Source organism: Natrix helvetica, assembly GCF_964273705.1.
Source record: "Natrix helvetica genome assembly, chromosome: 3".
Classification (NCBI taxonomy): domain Eukaryota; kingdom Metazoa; phylum Chordata; class Lepidosauria; order Squamata; family Natricidae; genus Natrix; species Natrix helvetica.
The window spans coordinates 62,055,781-62,073,926 of record NC_138549.1 but is presented as its reverse complement, the minus strand read 5'-3'; the positions used below and the strand labels follow the sequence as shown (position 1 = coordinate 62,073,926).

Sequence of the window (18,146 nt, the reverse complement as noted above, 5' to 3'; positions counted from 1 at the left end):
ATCTCAGATTAATAAAGTAGGATAGTTTCAAAAACTAAACAACAAGGGGATATCATCTAAGTCAAAAATATAAAAAGATAGAGGATGTAACCACTCTGTTAAGGACAAGCAAGTATGGATCTAGTTAGTGTTTCAGAAGGGGGCTACTTGGAGTTAATTATTAAGATTGGAGATATGATAGTAATACCATTGTCAGTAATGACCTTGGCTGAGCTGGTTATCTACAGTTTTAAGATTGGAGATATGATAGTAATACCATTGTCAGTAATGACCTTGGCTGAGCTGGTTATCTACAGTTTTAAGATTGGAGATATGATAGTAACAGCATTGTCAGTAATGACCTTGGCTGAGTTGGTTATCTACAGTTTATCTATGATGGTATTGAGCAGGGGTATTTCTGAAAGCAGGCTGGTAACTCTTGTTGAGAAGTTAGTTACTATCAAACAATACCTAATTTAGTTTATATCATCACTCTGTTGTCCAGCAGCATTTTGATATAAAATAGATATGCTCAAGGACTCATTAGACTGCAGGGGTGTCAAATTTGTGTTGTCACGGCAGCATCACATGACATATTGGGACTTTTTCCACCTTCTCCTAACCAGGCAGGGGCAGGGGCAGCACCTGACGCATCCGCCCTGCGGGCCGTGAGTTTGACACCCCTGCATTAGAGGATTGCAACTCAATCTACATACCATTAAAGACACGTGTGGCCCAACGTGCTTGGATTTCCACCACTGGCATGATTGCACCAAATGGCTTGATGAAGCCTATAATGGCTAGTGTTGGTTTCTCTAGTTGAGGAAGAAAGATGTATTTGTACAAGGAAGCATGACGGTTTTCAACCTTGAGGATTGATTCATCAATGAAGGGAAAAGAAGCTTTGTATCCAGTAGCAAAGACAACAATATCTACTTCCTCTGCAGTGGGAGCATTGACAAACACAACAGCATTCTCTTTGAACTCTTTGACTGCAGGCATAATAGAGATCTTTCCAGTGATAATGCATGAAGGAAGTAAATCATTTAATACAGGTTCTCTCATCACACTCCTAGGAAGAAAAATAAATGCAATTAGTAAATTGCAGGCAAAGGAGATACCCCCTGGATTATCTTTTCTTTTCAGCATTTTTACAGATCATTCTTATTGGAGAAAGTTATGAGAAAGACATTCTCCCCTTGACTCAGAGTCTGGAATTTTCATTCATTTAACTATGAATAGTTAGTGGCTAGTAAAGTTACCCTCCAAGAATGCATATGTTTGTGTGCGTGCATGTGCATGTTCTAGGCTGGCTAAACTAATGGTAATAGCTTGTACAAATAAAGTCCACTAGCATGATGTAAAGATGTATTTCCTTTGACGTTTTCCAAACCTCTTGCCCATTAATTCCATTAGATGACCCAGAGATCTAGTAATATGGTGAGGGGAAAATTCATTTATCTCTCTCTTAAACAAGATAAAAGAAGTGGAGTTTGCAAACCTCTGCTCTTCTCTAGCATAGCTTACAATCCTCAAACTACGGCCTGCATTGTCCATTATGGATGAAGTATGTGTTGGTGACAAAGATACAAACAGATAGAAGGAGCACCCATGGGATCACCCCTCTCACCTGTCATTGCAAACTTATACATGGAACATTTTGAAACCAATGCCTTAGACAAATCTGAATACAAACCCAAACTCTGGCTTAGATATGTTGATGACACTTTCGTGATTTGGCCACACGGAAAAGAAAAACTGGACAACTTCCTCACACATCTCAACAGCCTACACCCCAAAATACAATTCACCATGGAAATAGAAGCAAACAACCAACTTCCCTTTCTGGATGTCCTAATCTACAAAAAACCTAATGGCTCCCTAGGACACACCATCTACCAGAAAAAAACACACACCAACCGCTACTTAAATGCACAATCCCATCACCACCCTGCACAGATCAACTCTGTAGCCAAGACCCTCATCTCCAGAACCAAATGCCTAGCCGACAAAGACCACCTGGAAACTGAATTACACAAACTCACAAATGTATTAATCTCCAATGGATTCCAAAGAAAAACAATCACCAACCTAATCCAAAAGGAGACTCCCCAAAAAAACCAAGACACAGAACAGGACAATGGCATCGCCCTCCTCCCTTATACCAAAGGCACCACAGATAAAATCAGCAAAATTCTCCACAAGCACAATATCAGGACAGCCTTCACCACTGACCAAAAAATAGCCAACATCTTAAGAAACCCCAAAGACAAAATCCTGCTAGAAAACCAAGGAGTCTACAAAATACCATGCAAAATCTGCCCAGCAATATACATAGGACAAACAAACAGAAGGATAAATGCACGCACCACAGAACACAAGAACGCAGTAAGAAAAAAAGAAAAAACTTCCTCCCTTTTCCAGCACCTTAAAGCTACAGGACATGAAATCAACTTTGAAGGAGCCAGGTTAATCTCCAAAACAGAACACCTCCACAAGAGAATAATCATGGAAGCCATCGAAATAGAGAAACACCCCCACAACATGAACAAACGTGATGATACCTCCCGCCTACCAAACATCTGGAAACCAGCCCTAGCCAACAAACGAACACCACCCACCACCCAAGCCGTTAAAATACAAAACAACAATGCACACACAGCCTGCACCAATCAGCACCAATCTACCAATCATGATACAACCACACAACCAATCATTCTACTTACTGAAACAAAGCAAGCACCCCATCCCCTCCCACCAAGACTTACAGAAAGACGGCAGCTCCGATCACATTTTAAGCCCACAGCTTGAAGATGGCAGGTGAGATCCTGCCGAAACGTTGCAAAGACAATCTCAACCTTACACGGGAAAAGACCCGAATACAACAAAACCAGCATACCTACACCCGTGAAAATCTACGAAAACAAATATATATATATAATATTATATACATCCGTCCGTCCGCGCCCGGGAGCTGCGGAGGGTGGAGGCAGAAATGTTGTGGGCGCTGCCGGATGATGAAGGCACGAAAGCGACAGTCGCTTTCGTGCCTTCGTCATCTGGCAGCGCCAACAACATTTCTGCCTCCACCCTCCGCAGCTCCCAGGCGCGCCTGGACGGAGGTAGCCAGAATGGCGCCGAGGCGGTCCGAATGGACGAAAGAGCGAGTGAGGCAGCCTGATCCTCGGTCGCTCGCCCACCGGACTGCCTCGGCACCATTCTGGCTACCTCCGTCCAGCCGCGCCCAGGAGCTGCGGAGGGTGGAGGCAGAAATGTTGTCGGCGCTGCCGGATGACGAAGGCATGAAAGCGACTGTCGCTTTCGTGCCTTCGTCATCCGGCAGCGCCAACAACATTTCTGCCTCCGCCCTCCGCAGCTCCCAGGCGCGCCTGGACGGAGGTAGCCAGAATGGCGCCGAGGCGGTCCGGGCAGACGAAAGAGCGAGCGAGGCAGCCTGATCCTTGGTTGCTCACCCGCCGGACTGCCTCGGTGCCATTCTGGCTACTTCCGTCCGGGCACGCCTGGGAGCTGTGGAGGGCGGAGGCAGAAATGTTGTTGGTGCTCCCGGATGACGAAGGAACGAAAGCGACTGGGGAACGATGAGAACCTTCCTGCTTCTGCTGGATTTCGCGTGCTCCTCGCGACTGCAATATGCAGTCGCGAGGAGTGCGCAAAGTCCAGCAGAGGCAGGAAGGTTCTCGTCGTTCCTCAGTCGCTTTTGAGGACTGCGGAACGCGAGCCGGCGGAGCACACTCAGGAAGCGGGGAATGGGATCACGTGTGTTGGAGGCTGAAGCATCCTGAGCCTCCAGTACACGTCCCATTCCCCGCCTTCCTGATGATGTCACCAGCCTCACCAGCCATAAACCTCACCACATGTCACAGATAGATAGATAGATAGATAGATAGATAGATAGATAGATAGATAGATAGATAGATAGATAGATTAGATAGATAGGGAGGGAGGGATATTTCTCAAGCTCCTTGGGGCTGAGAAGAATTGCTGCAAAACTGAGTTTCTAAAGTGAATCACTAGACTCCTAAACAACTGAAAAAATGATCTAATAAAAAGAAAAGGCAACCAAAAGAGCAATATGCAAACAAAAGCAAATAAAACACCCCTAGGAGCATTGTTCAATGGACTGTCAAATTGGCCTAGTCCTAGTCACATGACCTAGTGACACCCACCCAGTCACATGACCACCTAGCCACACCCAGACAGCTGGTCCATCCCTCCAACAGTCTGAGGGACCATGAATTGGCCCCCTATTTAAAACGTTTGAGGACCCCGGCTTAGGAAAATTGTACATTCAGAGAGAAGCTTTAAGCATTATGTAAGAAAAACCTCTCAAATCTAGAATTTAAAATGCTTGCTATCTTGTTAATTACAGATAGATTTGTACAGTACATCTTTAATTAGCAAATTGGTCTGCTTGTCTCCAGAAGAGGGCTGCCTTGTGCTGAAAGACTGAGGCGAATCTGCTCAAGGCAAGGAATGCATAGTAATTCAACAAAATAATGTAAACCCTTGAGTCCCCTTTAATATTCATGTTTTGAATGGAGACTATATATCCATGATGGTGAACCTATGGCATGTGTACCATGGGTGGCACGCGGAGCCATTTGTTAGGGCACACGAGGAACTGCCCTTGAAGCTTCCTGAATGTGAAAAACCAACCCTATGGGCAAACAGGAAGTTCGGAAACAGATTTCCAGTTTGGCTGTAGGGCCGTTTTTCACCCTCTGGAGCCTTCAGGAAGGCTCTGGAGGTCGAAAATTGGCCCTACGGACAAACTGGAAGTCAAAAAACCTTGCCAAAAGCAGGGGAGGTATTGCTGGTTGCACGCACATGCATGCGGCGGGGAGAGTGTCACATGCATAGCATTATGGGTATGGCACTTCTGCGCATGACCCCCCTGCACTCCCCCTGCTTTTGGCACTGGAGCCAAAAATGGTTTGCCATCACTGCTATATAACATATTGTATATGTACAATCCATAACCTCTTGCGCGAGGAATGGCTTTGTCACATATAGGTCAACAGCCATTCTCTCCTTCACAAATAAATAGCTTAATCTTTTTAAAACAAAGGGCAAGAATCTGAAGAAGGAAATTGGGAAGGAACATAAATAGTGCTGGGTTCCTACTTGGCCAAACCAGTAATGGTATGGTAGACTGGGTCACTGGAACAGGCAGCGACCCAGGCCTGCCACGCCCCCGAACCAGTTCCCTCATCACTGCCATTGCCACCACCATCTTGTTTTTAGTTCTGCGCATGTGAAGAACAATTTTAATTGAATTGCACCCTTCTCCGTGCTGACTCATTCTCTCTGGAACATCATTCCCCCAGATATTAGGATGGCCCCCACTCTAGTACTCTTCCGGAAGGCACTGAAGACCTGGTTCTGCCAGCGGGCCTGGGAAACGCAGAGCGGGATAGAGCCCAATGAATAGCTTGTTTGATGTGGGACGGGGGGGGGGGGTTATTTTATTATATTATATTAATTTATTATATGATTCTCTCTTTATTAGTTTTATTGGTTTTTTTATATGAGGTTTTTATATTCTTGTAATCCGCCTTGAATTGGCATGTGTGAATTGGCAACAATGGTTTAGTTTATTTGTACCTCATACAATGAAATAAAATGTCATCTTCAGTATACATTATAACTATAAAAATGAAACACAAACGCACATCCTTCACATTATATACAATTGAATTGAAAACCCGATATTGCATTAATATTGCACTATAAAGTAGAATTCAGTATAGTTACAATATACATTTTGTAAACAAACAAAGAAACAAACTTTATTATCTACCCGTCTTTAGCCTCCAATTTATTCCCAGTACCTGTCTTGGGGAATTATGCCATAGTTTGCATGGTTAAACCACTGGTTCATTCTGTTTGCAATCATCCACGTTGTGATACGTCCAGGAAGGCTATTTCGGATAATATTCAAAAAACGACTTAGGAACACCATGTCCCAAGGGTAGCCATTATCAAAAACACGGCTCAATACCCAAGCACCTCTTTCTGTGCTGATCATCACCTAAAAATAGAAAATGAAAATAGAGCAGTAGCCTGATATAGTCAACAATCTTAAGTCATATCTATACCTCACACAAAAATATTTAAAAGTGTTATCTCAGTCTAGGTTTGGGACTCGTACAATGAGAACTTGTATTCACTCACTCACTCATTGTCTCTCTCCCATATTATGTACAATATAATGTTAGGCCATGAAGTGCTTAATGCCAATTGTAATTGAGGTGATATAAAGCTTCATAAATAACATTAACCCATGTAGGGCTGACCCTCTTGAAAGGCATTAGTTATGTAGATAAATTCCAGACTTCTTGCTGGGTTGAGACAGGTCTGAGAACTGCTTGCGGTACTTCTTCTAAGTGCCCACCTGGTTCTTTTAATTCTGCTGGCTATATTATGGCCTGCCAATATCCATCTAACTGTGCCCACTAAGTAAAAGAAATATCCAATACACACACACACACACACACACACACACACACACACACACACACGCCAGCTGAGGCCACAATAAAATATCAACTTTCCCCATGTAATTTATATATACATGTCAAAGCTACAGTAAATTAACATCCAGGCCCTATTGCCTGGGAGATGAGCCAAAACATCATGGTTTTCTGAAAGGCCAATATTTTGACTGATGAATTTCAGTTTTGAGGCTGCCCAACTTAACAACTCTGAGCAGCTTATAATTACAAAAGAGAAATAACTCTTATTATAATAGAATAATAATAATAATAATAATAATAATAATAATAATAATAATAATAATAATAATAATAATAATAATAATAATAATAATAATAGAAAAAGTGACATATAGAGGTACATGACAGGAAGATTAACTCAGTACCAATTTTAAAAAACCCAATTTATGGAGATGCCACAACTGTTGCACCACAATGTTTGGGAGAACAACCAACTTTTAAAGGATTTTCTGAATGTAATTGGGGTGTATGGATTTTGGGGGTGAGTGGAAGATGACAATGTTTAATCAATGGGACCCAGAGGGCACTCTGCCTAATCTCACCGGTCAGGAAGAAATAACTAGAGGCTATCCATATCCCTAGGACAGGGGTGTCAAACTTGTGGCGTCACGGCAGTTCCAAGTCATGTATCGGGACTTTTTCCCTCTTTGCTAAACCAGGCATGGAAGTGGCCAGTGCGTGATCCATCTGGCCCACAGGCTGTGAGTTTGACAGCCCTGCTCTAGGGGGTGGCTGTTCCATAAAACAAAGGCTGTGACAGAGAAGGCATCTTCCCAGGACTACAGGTAGTCCTTGACTTTTGAGCACAATTGAGTCTAAAATTTCTGTTGCTAAGTGAGACAGTTGTTAAGTGAATTTTGCCCCATTTTATGACCTTTCTTGCCACAGTAAATAAATGAATCTCTGCGGTTGTTAAGTTAGTAACACAGCTGTTAAATGAATCTGGCTTCCCTATTGACTTTGTTGTTAGAAGGTCACATAAGGGGATCACACGAGCTCAGGATGCTGCAACGGTTGTATAAGCGTGAAAAGCAATCATCAGTCACTTTTTTTTTAGTGCTGCTGTAACTTTGAACAGTCACTAAATGAACTACTGTAAGTCGATACTTCGTCAAGAGGACCCAGAATGTTCCCTTTGTGGCAGACCTAGTGTGATATGCAGAAAACATCAGGGATAGGCAGTCCCACAAGCATCCTGGCCCCGTGCCATGTATGGGTTAAAAACTGACAGACAGTACTGGAAGCCCACTGGGAGCCAGTGCAGCTGATTCAACAGTGGTGTTACATGAGTATGCTGTGATGCCCTCAGAACTGTATGTGTTCTGCCTTTTAGACCAGTCACTGTTTCCAAAAACTGTTCAGGTCAGCCCTGTTGCAGTAGTGGAAGTAGGAGTTGATTAGTGACAGAGAGCAGTGCCTCCCAGCTGTAACCACACAAGATGTATTTCTGCAAAGGCTGTCTTGTTCTGTGAGCAAGCACTTTGAGTCCAGGAGCATCCCCAGAGGAATCAACTTTACCTAGGCCAGCGATGGCGAACCTTTTTTGGCTCGTGTGCCATAAGTGGGGGGAGCGCAGGGGGGGTCGTGTGCTGGCGTGCCACATCCATAATGCAATGCGCGCTCCCCCCATTGTGCATGTGGACACTACAGCCGTGACCCCCCCATTTTTGCATGTTTTTTTCGCTCTCCCCAGGCTCCAGAGGCTTTATAGGAGCATGGGGAGGGCGAAAACAGCCTCCCCCACCCCCGGAAACCCTCCGGAGGCTTCAGGGACCTTCAGGAGGCTTCCCTGAAGACTCCGAAGCAGTCAAAACGACCCTCCGAGCAAACCAGAAGTCACTTCCGTTTTGCTCCGAGCGTCGTTTTAAGTGCTCCGAAGGCTTCAGGGACCTTTAAGAGGCTCCCTGAAGCCTCTGGGGCAGTCCAAACAACCCTCCGAGCAAACAGGAAGCGGCATTTTTTTGCGCTCCAGAGGCTTCAGGGAAGCTCATGAAGCCTCCGGAGGGCCTTGGGGGGGGGGCGGGGGAGGCTCTTTTCGCCCTCCCCAGTCTCCTATAAAGCTTCTGGAGCCTGGGGAGGGCGAAAAATGGCTTTAAAAAAGGGTGAACTCAGCTGGCCAGCGTGCACATGCGCGCTGGCCAGCTGACAGGGCAGCGCCTTGCGTGCCCTGACAAATGGCTCTGTGTGCCACCTGTGTGACCTAGGCAATTGTAACCCCATGCAGAGTTAACAGTAGAAAATAATTAGATACCAAGGCTCCTAAAGCCTTGTCAGGGTTGAGCCAAAACTCTTCCCCACTCAGACTAGACAGTCTCTAGGCACAGGGAGAACATTTCAGTTTCATCACTTGGATAGCCTGGGCAGAGATGCATAACTCAATGCCTTTAGGATCCTGATGATACAATTTCATTTATATATTGGAGCACTGCAGTCTTGTAAGTCTCGGTCATCAGACGTCCCTCATTTTGTTGCTGTGTAAGATATAAGGTGGCAATTAAAAAAAAAAGGAAGTGTTCGGATTATGGGTTGCTTTTTGGTGGAAGCTTGCAGTTACTACTGTGTGTAGTTTGCACCCAAATATAATATTTATTTTTTTCTTAGGCTTCTCCATTCAATTTTCATCTGGTCTAATTTTGAGAGTTTTCATTATTGCTCATATATATTTTGCTACTTTTTGAATATTTTCCATTCCATTGTTTTGTCTTGTGAAATTTAAATCGGAGGAGGGAAAATAAGATTGTAACTATTCACTAGAACAGTTGATGGGCAGTACATTTTCCCAAGGGGCCACATGAGAAACTGGAAATGTTCTGAAGGGCTACCACCACCCGTTCTCCCACCACTGTCGCCCTGCCTCCTGATGCTACAACTGCCCTGCCCCTTACAGCCAATGCCACCAACCCCACGGCCTGGACAAGGATAGCCTTAGAGTCAGATGTGGCCCTTGGGCTATGAAATTCCCAGATCTGCACTTGAAAGAAGTCCAGAAGTCATTAGAGATAGAGATCCCCTTTAAATTTCTATACATAAATTAAATAAAGTTTAATAAGAATAATTTTAAAATACAATGTAAATGGCAGTGTAATTCATACTCCTTATGTGCCCCTTTCCTTTGTGTGAATAAGCTCCAGTGATATCATTGACAAGGATTATCAGAAGGCCTTCGTAAATGATTTTAACTGTACAGTCAGGGTTATATAGGGCAAAATTCTTCTGCTAATTTGTACAAAATCCTGTTGTGGGAAAATCTGGAGATAGTTATTAGCATATGAAGAATCTCTCCATTGGCTATAGAAAAAAAATATTCAGGACATAGTTTTTCACACAAGATGGAGCTACCATTCCACTTAAAGCTTCAAACAATAATATGGAAAATCTGAATTTTTCCTAAACCTTATTTCAATAAATTCCTCTGTAACTTGTTTTGAGATATACTGTATGTAGAAAAATGAAGATTTTTCTATATCAAACAGCTTTATGTCATGTCCATCCAGTTATTAGTTATAGTTGTTGATCAATGTTTCCAATAGATGATTTACCAAACCCAACCTGGAAAAGGATGGGTTATAATTCTCTGCATGAAGAACACATGGTCTGCAAATAAACATGCCCATGCTTTTGTATGAAGGACAGGAAATGTAATGTGGTCCAAAAATTTCAGATTTTAGGTTCTACCGTGTTTCCTGGAAAATAAGACCCGGTCTTATTTCTTTTGGGCTTGAACATAAGCACTTGAGCTTATTTGATTTAAGTGTGCGGGCCGATGGGAATGGGAGCACAACTACCACTGGCCCCACCCTCTCTGTCCCACTGTCTGCTTGTCCGCAGCTGCAACGGCCAAGCTCTCAGCATGCCCCAGCCTCCACCCACCCTGCCCGCTGGTCCAGCTGCTGCTGAGACACTTCTTGGCCACAGCACCTCATGGAGGCTCTTTGCCCTTCTGGCAGGGCAGGTGGAAACTGGGAAAAGCCAAGAGCTTGGCCCCAATTGATGCCGTGGGCAAGCAGATAGTGGGACGGAGAGGGCGGGGCCAGTGGTAGCTGCCCAAACACTTTTTGTCAGAAGTAAACTAAGCTTTGTCTGCTTGCAAAGGGTATACTTCGAAAAAGAGCTAATCACTCCATTTCAAACTGTCCCCTTTGCAATCACACAAAGCTTTGAGTCTCCATCATTTCTCTGTCCAGGTGAAAAGTTCTGCCGTGAATGGCTTTCTGCTGTGAGCAGCTCCACCTTTGCTATGAGCCTCATGGGGTTGTGCTGCAAGCGGCTCCAGCGGTGCTATGAGCTCGTGGCATTGTGCCACAAGTGGCTCCACCGGCACAACGAGGTAAGCAGGTGCAGGGTGTATGGGGCAACTCCGTCTCCCCACCCCAGCCCCAGCCCCAGCTTGATTTTTACACCTGTGCCTCACCCCACTGCGTACAACCAGATGGTGGGCAGGGCTTAACTAGGGCTTATTTGGAGGGGGGAGGGTGTTAGGGATGTAACCCTAGGCTTGGCTTGGCAATGTATATAAGCTATGATTACCTTACTGTTACTTTAAATCAGGCATGTCCAAAGTGCGGCCCGGGGGCCAAATGCGGCCCTTTTTCAAATTGCAAGCAGCCCGCAGCCTCTTCTCCCCACCGAGTTATTTGTTTAGTCTTTCATAAAATACCGTAATTTTCGGAGTATAAAGATGCATCTTTTTCCCCTCAAAAAAGAGGCTAAAAATCTGGGTGCATCTTATACACTGAATACAGCATTTTTTGCCTCCCAAAACTCTGCCCCCTTTACCAAAATGGCTGTGCATAGCCTTTAGGAGGTTTTCAGAGTGGTCCTGAGGGCTGTGGAGGGCATAAATGAGCAAAAAACGGGCCGTTTTTTGCTCAACTTTCCCCCCCCCAGCCCCCAGGAGCACTCTAGAAGCCTCTTAAGGGCTATTCATGCCCTTTAAAAAAAAGGCCCGTTTTCACGAAAAATGGGCCGTTTTGGGGAGAGTGCAAAAACTTTTTTTTTAATTTGCCTCTTCAAAATCTTGGTGCATCTTATACTCCGAAAAATACGGTAGTTAATTCGCATTTAATGTTAAGGGTTCAAAGAATGTCAGGCTGAATGATCGGCCCCACACATTTTCACCTCACCAAATCTGGCCCTCCTTGCAAAAAGTTTGGACACCCCTGCTTTAAATGCTTAACAGATGTAATTGGCTTGTTACCTCAAGCAGCCATAAGAGGGAGCCAGAATGGTTGTTAGATCTCTCTCTCTGTTTTGTTAGAAGCTGATCGGTGTATTTTGAGGTATTGTGGCTTGCTACTGTTTAGCTATACTTTGTGTGTTAGACTGACTATTTTGATAACTGAATTACTGAACTGTGTATGACTTGGACTGTTAACCGAACTCTGAATACCTCTATATTTCTACATAGTAAACTACTATATTTTTATACTATTCAGTGTCTCTGTATGCTGGTTTGTGCGTGTTATTCCATATCAGTCTCATTACGCTTCTCTGCATACTTGCTCTTCTAACGGGGAGCTTAATTACTTAACAGAGGGCTTATTTTAGACACAGGTGTGAAAATCTGGCTAGGGCTTTTTTTCAGGTTAGGTCGTATTTTCAGGGACAGTAATGTAATGTTCAATCAATGTGGACAATAGCAAGGGATTGAATGAGGGAGATGTTACTTATGACACAATTTCTTCCCAGTGGTATCTATTCATCCTGTTGGATCCAGCAGGAGTAGAAGCTGCTCCCGATCCTGTTTGTGACAGAACATTAGCTGGTGGGACCCAGGAAGGTGAGCTTTTCTGTCACAGTCCTCACCTCTAGAACATCATCTCTTTGATATCAGACACATTCTGACCTTTGGTGTTTTGCAAGGCCTTAAAGACCTGGCATCCTGAGGGTGAGCCTCTTGGCTCTATTGATTGGGGATGACTGATCAAGTCTGTTTGGATAACACATCTTTATGAATCTGGAGCCCCAAAAGTCCCTTCTGACCAATAGTCAGGCAGATAGACTATAGCAATCAGTCAATACTCCCTGCTCAGGTCTATGTATAAACATACCAAATTTCATCTTTCCATAAAAATGAAAGAATTGCATTTTCCCGTGTTGCTGCATTCCTCATGGCAAAAACAAACAAAGAAACAACCCAGAGCCCCACCTTCTCTGCCTAACAAATTCCTAACAGTAAAGTTAAACATTCTGCTATGGTCCTTAAATCATACTTTTTCTTTGACAAGCTTGAACCTCTGTAACTTTCTAAGCTGAGCAACACATACAGTAGTGGACTAGAATCTGTTGGGAATGCTGCATCGTTATTCCCTTTTAAAACATATTTGGAAAAAGCTACTTTGTTGAGGCAACTCTGCCTTTGTCTTTAACATAAATGGTTGCACACTCATATTTGAACCCTTTTCTTGTTAAATTTGCTTTTGTTTATTTCTTATGGGAGGTTGAAAGTTCAAAATCCCCAGGTCGTCTGTATTACTAAAGCTGGGGTGGCAAGTAATTTGCATCTGAGCTCCTTTCGAATGCGGCCGCACGGGTGATTATGGGGAGTACAAGGTACTCCCATGTGACACCGCTCCTGCGCGAGCTGCGCTGGCTTCCTGTGGTTTATCGGGTGCGTTTCAAGGTCCTGATTACGATCTTTAAAGCGCTCCATGGCTCAGGACCTAGTTACTTGCGGGATCGTATTCTGCCCCATACATCCCTACGACCCATTCGCTCGCACAGAGAGGGACTTCTCCAGGTGCCGTCCACCAGACAGTGCCGAGGGGCGGCGCCTAGGAGCAGAGCCTTCTCTGTGGCGGGCCCAGCCCTGTGGAATGACCTCCCTCCGGATATTAGGACCACCACTGACCTCCGCTCCTTCCGTGTAAAGCTCAAGACCCACCTATTCCAAATAGCTGGCCTGGCTCAACCATAACCTCATATCACTCCTGACGGGTTTTTAATTTGGTAATTTTATTCAATGGGATTTTAAATTGTGTTTTTTAATTGTTTTCACTCATCAGTCTACCTCCTCCATGCACATGTATATGTCTTTGTTCTTATGTATGTTTGTCTTTATCTGTATTTTATTTGTTTTGATTGTACGCCGCCCCGAGTCCTTCAGGAGAGGGTTGCAGCTAACAAATAAAATTATTATTATTATTTATTATTATTTCCCTCATCATGCTACCACAGGGGGATTCCAGAATGAACCAAGAAGTTTAGATCCAGTAAGTTTGTAGCTCACATAGTCAAGCAAAAGGCAGTGATAGGCTGTCATTTATAAAATGATATTTGCTGCTTTGAAACTACATTTTCAGTCCATAGATACAAAACCACTGGCAAAGGACTATACTGAAGGTGCTTGTATCCACAAGCCCTTTGTTTAAGCCATATAACATGTGATTGGCTCACTTAGTCACAGGCATTATGCCTTCACTTGGAAGATCTCATCTGTTAGCAATACAAATTTGGTGTAGAACAAGCATTACCAATCTTAAGTTCTGAACTTATTCAGTACAGTAATATGGAGCACCTTTTACTGAATGAATTAAAAAAAAACCAATTCTCATTTTATTATTCTCATACTCATATTAGCTGAGTGGTGTGTTTTTCAGGAAGATTTACCTAGACGTTCCTCACACATTAGAACAATACTGATAAGATAATAGTTTAAGTGACTATTCTCTTATCAGTATTGTTCTAAAGTGTGAGGAACTTCTCTACCAAAATCAACTCTAAAAAGTAGCCCAGTCAAGTTCCCCAAAGTGAAGCAGTTCTGAAGTACTTTACCTTTTTTGCTGTTTGAGTGGCTTCTACAGCAATATCAACTCCAGAATTCCCCATGCCAATCACAAGTACCTTTTTATCTCTGAATACCTCTGGGGTTTTGTATTCCCGGCTGTGAAAATAGTGACCATTAAACTTTTCTAAGCCTGTGGGGAAACAAAGGCAAATCCAATCAACTTTCAAATAAAGCTTATAATAAATAATAGCAGATTTCATCTTGATTGCAGTGGTGGCATTTATATAGAACAAACCTAATATGCAAAGAGCTTGACATATATTATCCCAGTCACCCTTACATGAGCCCAACAAAGTATATTGTAGCCCATCATTGGTGAGAAATCTGAAACTGTAGTTTGCCAACTAGATGCTATCTAAGAAATTCATAAAGCATTTTCCTCAATATTCCTACAAACACGCATAGATGGGTAGCATTTGGGGGGATTTTAAGGGCTGCTGATAATCCTTCATTTAATGCCCATATCTGAGTTTCATAAAACAATATTCAATCATATGTTTCTGGAATAGAGTTGATGCTAACAGTCTTTGCTGGACCCTGTCACATAAATTATCTTATAGTCCTCCATTGCTGTTCCCTGCTGTAAATTAATTCTGTTTGTTTTTTTGTGAAGATTTTTAGAAGTGGGCAGAAGGTCAACCTTTCTAGTCATAGATTTCTTTGTTTCTTGTGGAGAATGCTGACTTACCTACAGCTTGGTCATCCAGCAAGACTATTATCTCATTCTAAAGTAAACAAATATTTTAATTGTTCTCAAGCTTCAATTCCTATCAATCAATGACCAAGATGAAAATTGGTAGGATTAGAAGTTGATCAACATTTGGAAGGCCACAAGTTGTCTATGTCAACTTTTAAAGTGTTGCCATGACTATTATCAGGTTGGCATTCGAGGGAGGATTCCATGCATATCTTCGGCCAGAGTTGGATCTCATAATTCTACAGCCTAGTTCGTGAATATGATCTATGTCACATGACAGAAGGGAGGAGATAGAGGGGTGCAATTAAGTAGAAGCCAGTTTTGGCTCCGCAGGAGTACATGCCAGAATGTTGATTCTAATAAATGAATGGATTTCTTTTTAACTTTGTCTCAAGGCTCGTAAATTAATTAGGTCATCTTCTGGGAACTTCACAGTCTGTGCCAGTTCTTAAGTAAGACAGCATAATTAGGATGACTTAATTTTTTAAAGAGATCCTGCTTTGTAAATTAAAGTAAATTCAATAAATACTTTTGTAAAAACAGAGAAAAACCCAAAGTGACAGAAATGAAACCATCTCATCATAAAGAGGGGAAGTACAAGCTAACAGGGAAACCAGAGACCAGGATAATGATGGAGATGCAAAACAGGATACAGCCATGATGGCGAACCTATGGCATGGGTGCCGGAAGTGGCATGCAGAACCATCTCTCTTGGCACGCAAGCCATCACCCATTGCTCTTCCGGGTTCTGGCGCACCAGCCAGCTGGTCGTCACACATGTGGGAGCACTGGAAACCAGAAGAGCAGGCACTGGTGCGCATGCGCACCCCAGGAAGATGATCTTCTGGTTTCTGACGTGCACATGTGTACCAGCCACCTGGTCTTCTGGTTTCTGGTGCGCACAAACACCAGCTACTCTTTGTGTGCAGCTGCTGTTCCGGCTTCCAGCACACGCTCCTATTTTGGCACTCAGTGCCGAAAAGATTAGCCAACACTGGGATACATCAAGGCTCTCTAATATTGCTTGACTTTCTTATTTTTTTAAGAAATTGTTTTGTTGATGTCCATTATGTATCAATATACCTAATTACAATGGGTCATTGTAACTGAGAGGTAGAAACTGAACTGGAGAAGGATTTAGTCTCCATTTTGTGCCCTATAGAGAGCTCTCATATGGCTGCAGCAAAATGATAATTTTCAAAGGCATTTATTTTGGGTGGGTCAGGGGACTCCTGTAAAAGGCCAAAATGTATTAAGTTTGCACATTGTTTAGCATAACAATTTATCAGTATAAATCTCCTCAAATAATATTCCTTTCTCCTTCCACCTCAGATAGTACTGCTTCCCTACATTTTCTGTTTCACTAAGACACCAAAATGCAAACAAAACTCCTTTACTATTCCAACAAACTCAGCTCTGAGTACAAGAAGCTAAAATTAAAACATAATTCAAACTTTTCTTTAGCACAGTTTATTAAAATGATTGTGTAATGCTTTGAGAATTCTAGTAAGTGAACTAATGTCCAACTTAAACCCAATAACTCTCAGTGTCTATTAAGGTGGAGAGTTTCTAAACTTTTTTTTCACAGCCCTATGGTACAAGTATCTCTACCAATAATGGGGAGGTTTGTTGCAAACCTGGTTTGTTCACTTAAAGGTTGCTTAAATTTGGATAAGTCTTAGAACCAGCTCTTACACCCTTCTTCATCTTAACATTGCAAATGTGATGTCTATGTTTACAAAGTCCTTGGACAGCAAAAGCAATTAACAAGCAAGTGTTAACACCAGACATGTCACTAGAAGGCAAAATCATGAAACTGTGTCTCTCTCACTTCACTGGACTTCATTGGAGAAAGCAATTATATTTGGAAGAGTTAGCGATAAAAGGAAACCAAGCCATCAAAGAACATGGTGGCTGGACACTATCAAAGCTGACACCAGCCGGAACATAGAAAAATGCAAAGAAATTGTGCAAGATTGGAAGACGTGGAGAGACCTGGCCCATAGAATTGTCGGGTTGGACTTGACTGAATGGATAAAATCATCATCATCATATTTACAAAGATGCTTAAATGTGTATGTACATAGATATTATATTGTCATTTCCTTAAGTATTACAATCTGTAATTTAACAAATGAAACAGATGTATTAATGGCAAAAATCCCTGCTCATGAAGCACTCTAGATAACACAAGTTGAGCAAAGTGACAATTGATTACTTACCTGGGTAACTCTTGAGTGGCAATAAAGGCTCAGTAAGGTAGCCCACACAAATCATCACAGCATCAAAAGTGGTTGAGCTCTGCTTCCCATTGGCCTCTGTAACAACTTCCCATTGGCCAGTGTTAGAAAAATCAGGACACTTTGTTATGTTGATTACTTTTGTCTGAAACATTTCCAGAAAATAATCAGTTGTGATGATGCAAAAAGGACTGAACTTGCAAATACATGTGGCTTTGAGTTCGTAGGCAACTTTTTAGGTTAGAAATAGATGAATGTACTAATATGAACACAAGTGAACAAGTGAATAAACCAAATCATATATGTGTTCTGGAAAGTTTAAACTTTGAGAGGCGAAGTCTGGGTTGGAGTTTCACTGAACCAAAACCTCTAAAAATAAATGTACTACTTTTTTTAATGTGAACATTCAGCTAATACTTTTAAAGCTTACCTTTACTTGAATATATTTCTGGAGGTCAAAATGTTTTGTATACATCCTCAAATATTCCAGAAGTTGGTGATGGGATAAAAAGGCTGGAAAGTTTTCTGGATATGGAAAATCTGTGAAGGCAGACATCTCCTTAGAGCTGTTACTAACCACTGACCTGTACATGCTGGGTCTTCCATCTTCAATATAGTCCTATTCATAAAATATTACAAGATTATGTATTAAAAGACCAGTTTGTTAAGGCATCAGACAAGAAACCAGGAGACCGTGATGTTTGTCAATATCTGTTAAACTATGCCATTTTCAGATTAAACGCAATACTTGTTATGAAAAGGATATGTGAGGTGATTAAAGAAGGCTAACTGCAATTCTATTACCTGTAGGCAATATCTGTTAAATACAAAGATTTTGACCCAAAAAACTGGAAGGCAGATAGATCAAATACTTTGCAATACTTGGAAGGTGGGTACATTATTTCATG

General features: G+C 42.5%; 1 protein-coding gene across 3 annotated transcripts in view; it reads right to left on the bottom strand.

The window, feature by feature from the left end:
- FMO1 (flavin containing dimethylaniline monoxygenase 1) overlaps window positions 1–18,146 on the bottom strand; it is a 43,482-nt gene that overhangs the window by 15,916 nt on the left and 9,420 nt on the right. For all 3 annotated transcript variants that reach the window (XM_081948242.1, XM_081948243.1, XM_081948244.1), the window contains 5 exons: window positions 17,669–17,857; window positions 17,221–17,383; window positions 14,289–14,431; window positions 5,832–6,031; window positions 696–1,051 (listed from right to left, as the gene is read on the bottom strand). In XM_081948242.1, the coding sequence (XP_081804368.1) occupies window positions 696–1,051; window positions 5,832–6,031; window positions 14,289–14,431; window positions 17,221–17,383; window positions 17,669–17,857 (1,051 nt within the window). The remainder of the gene's footprint in view (window positions 1–695; window positions 1,052–5,831; window positions 6,032–14,288; window positions 14,432–17,220; window positions 17,384–17,668; window positions 17,858–18,146) is intronic.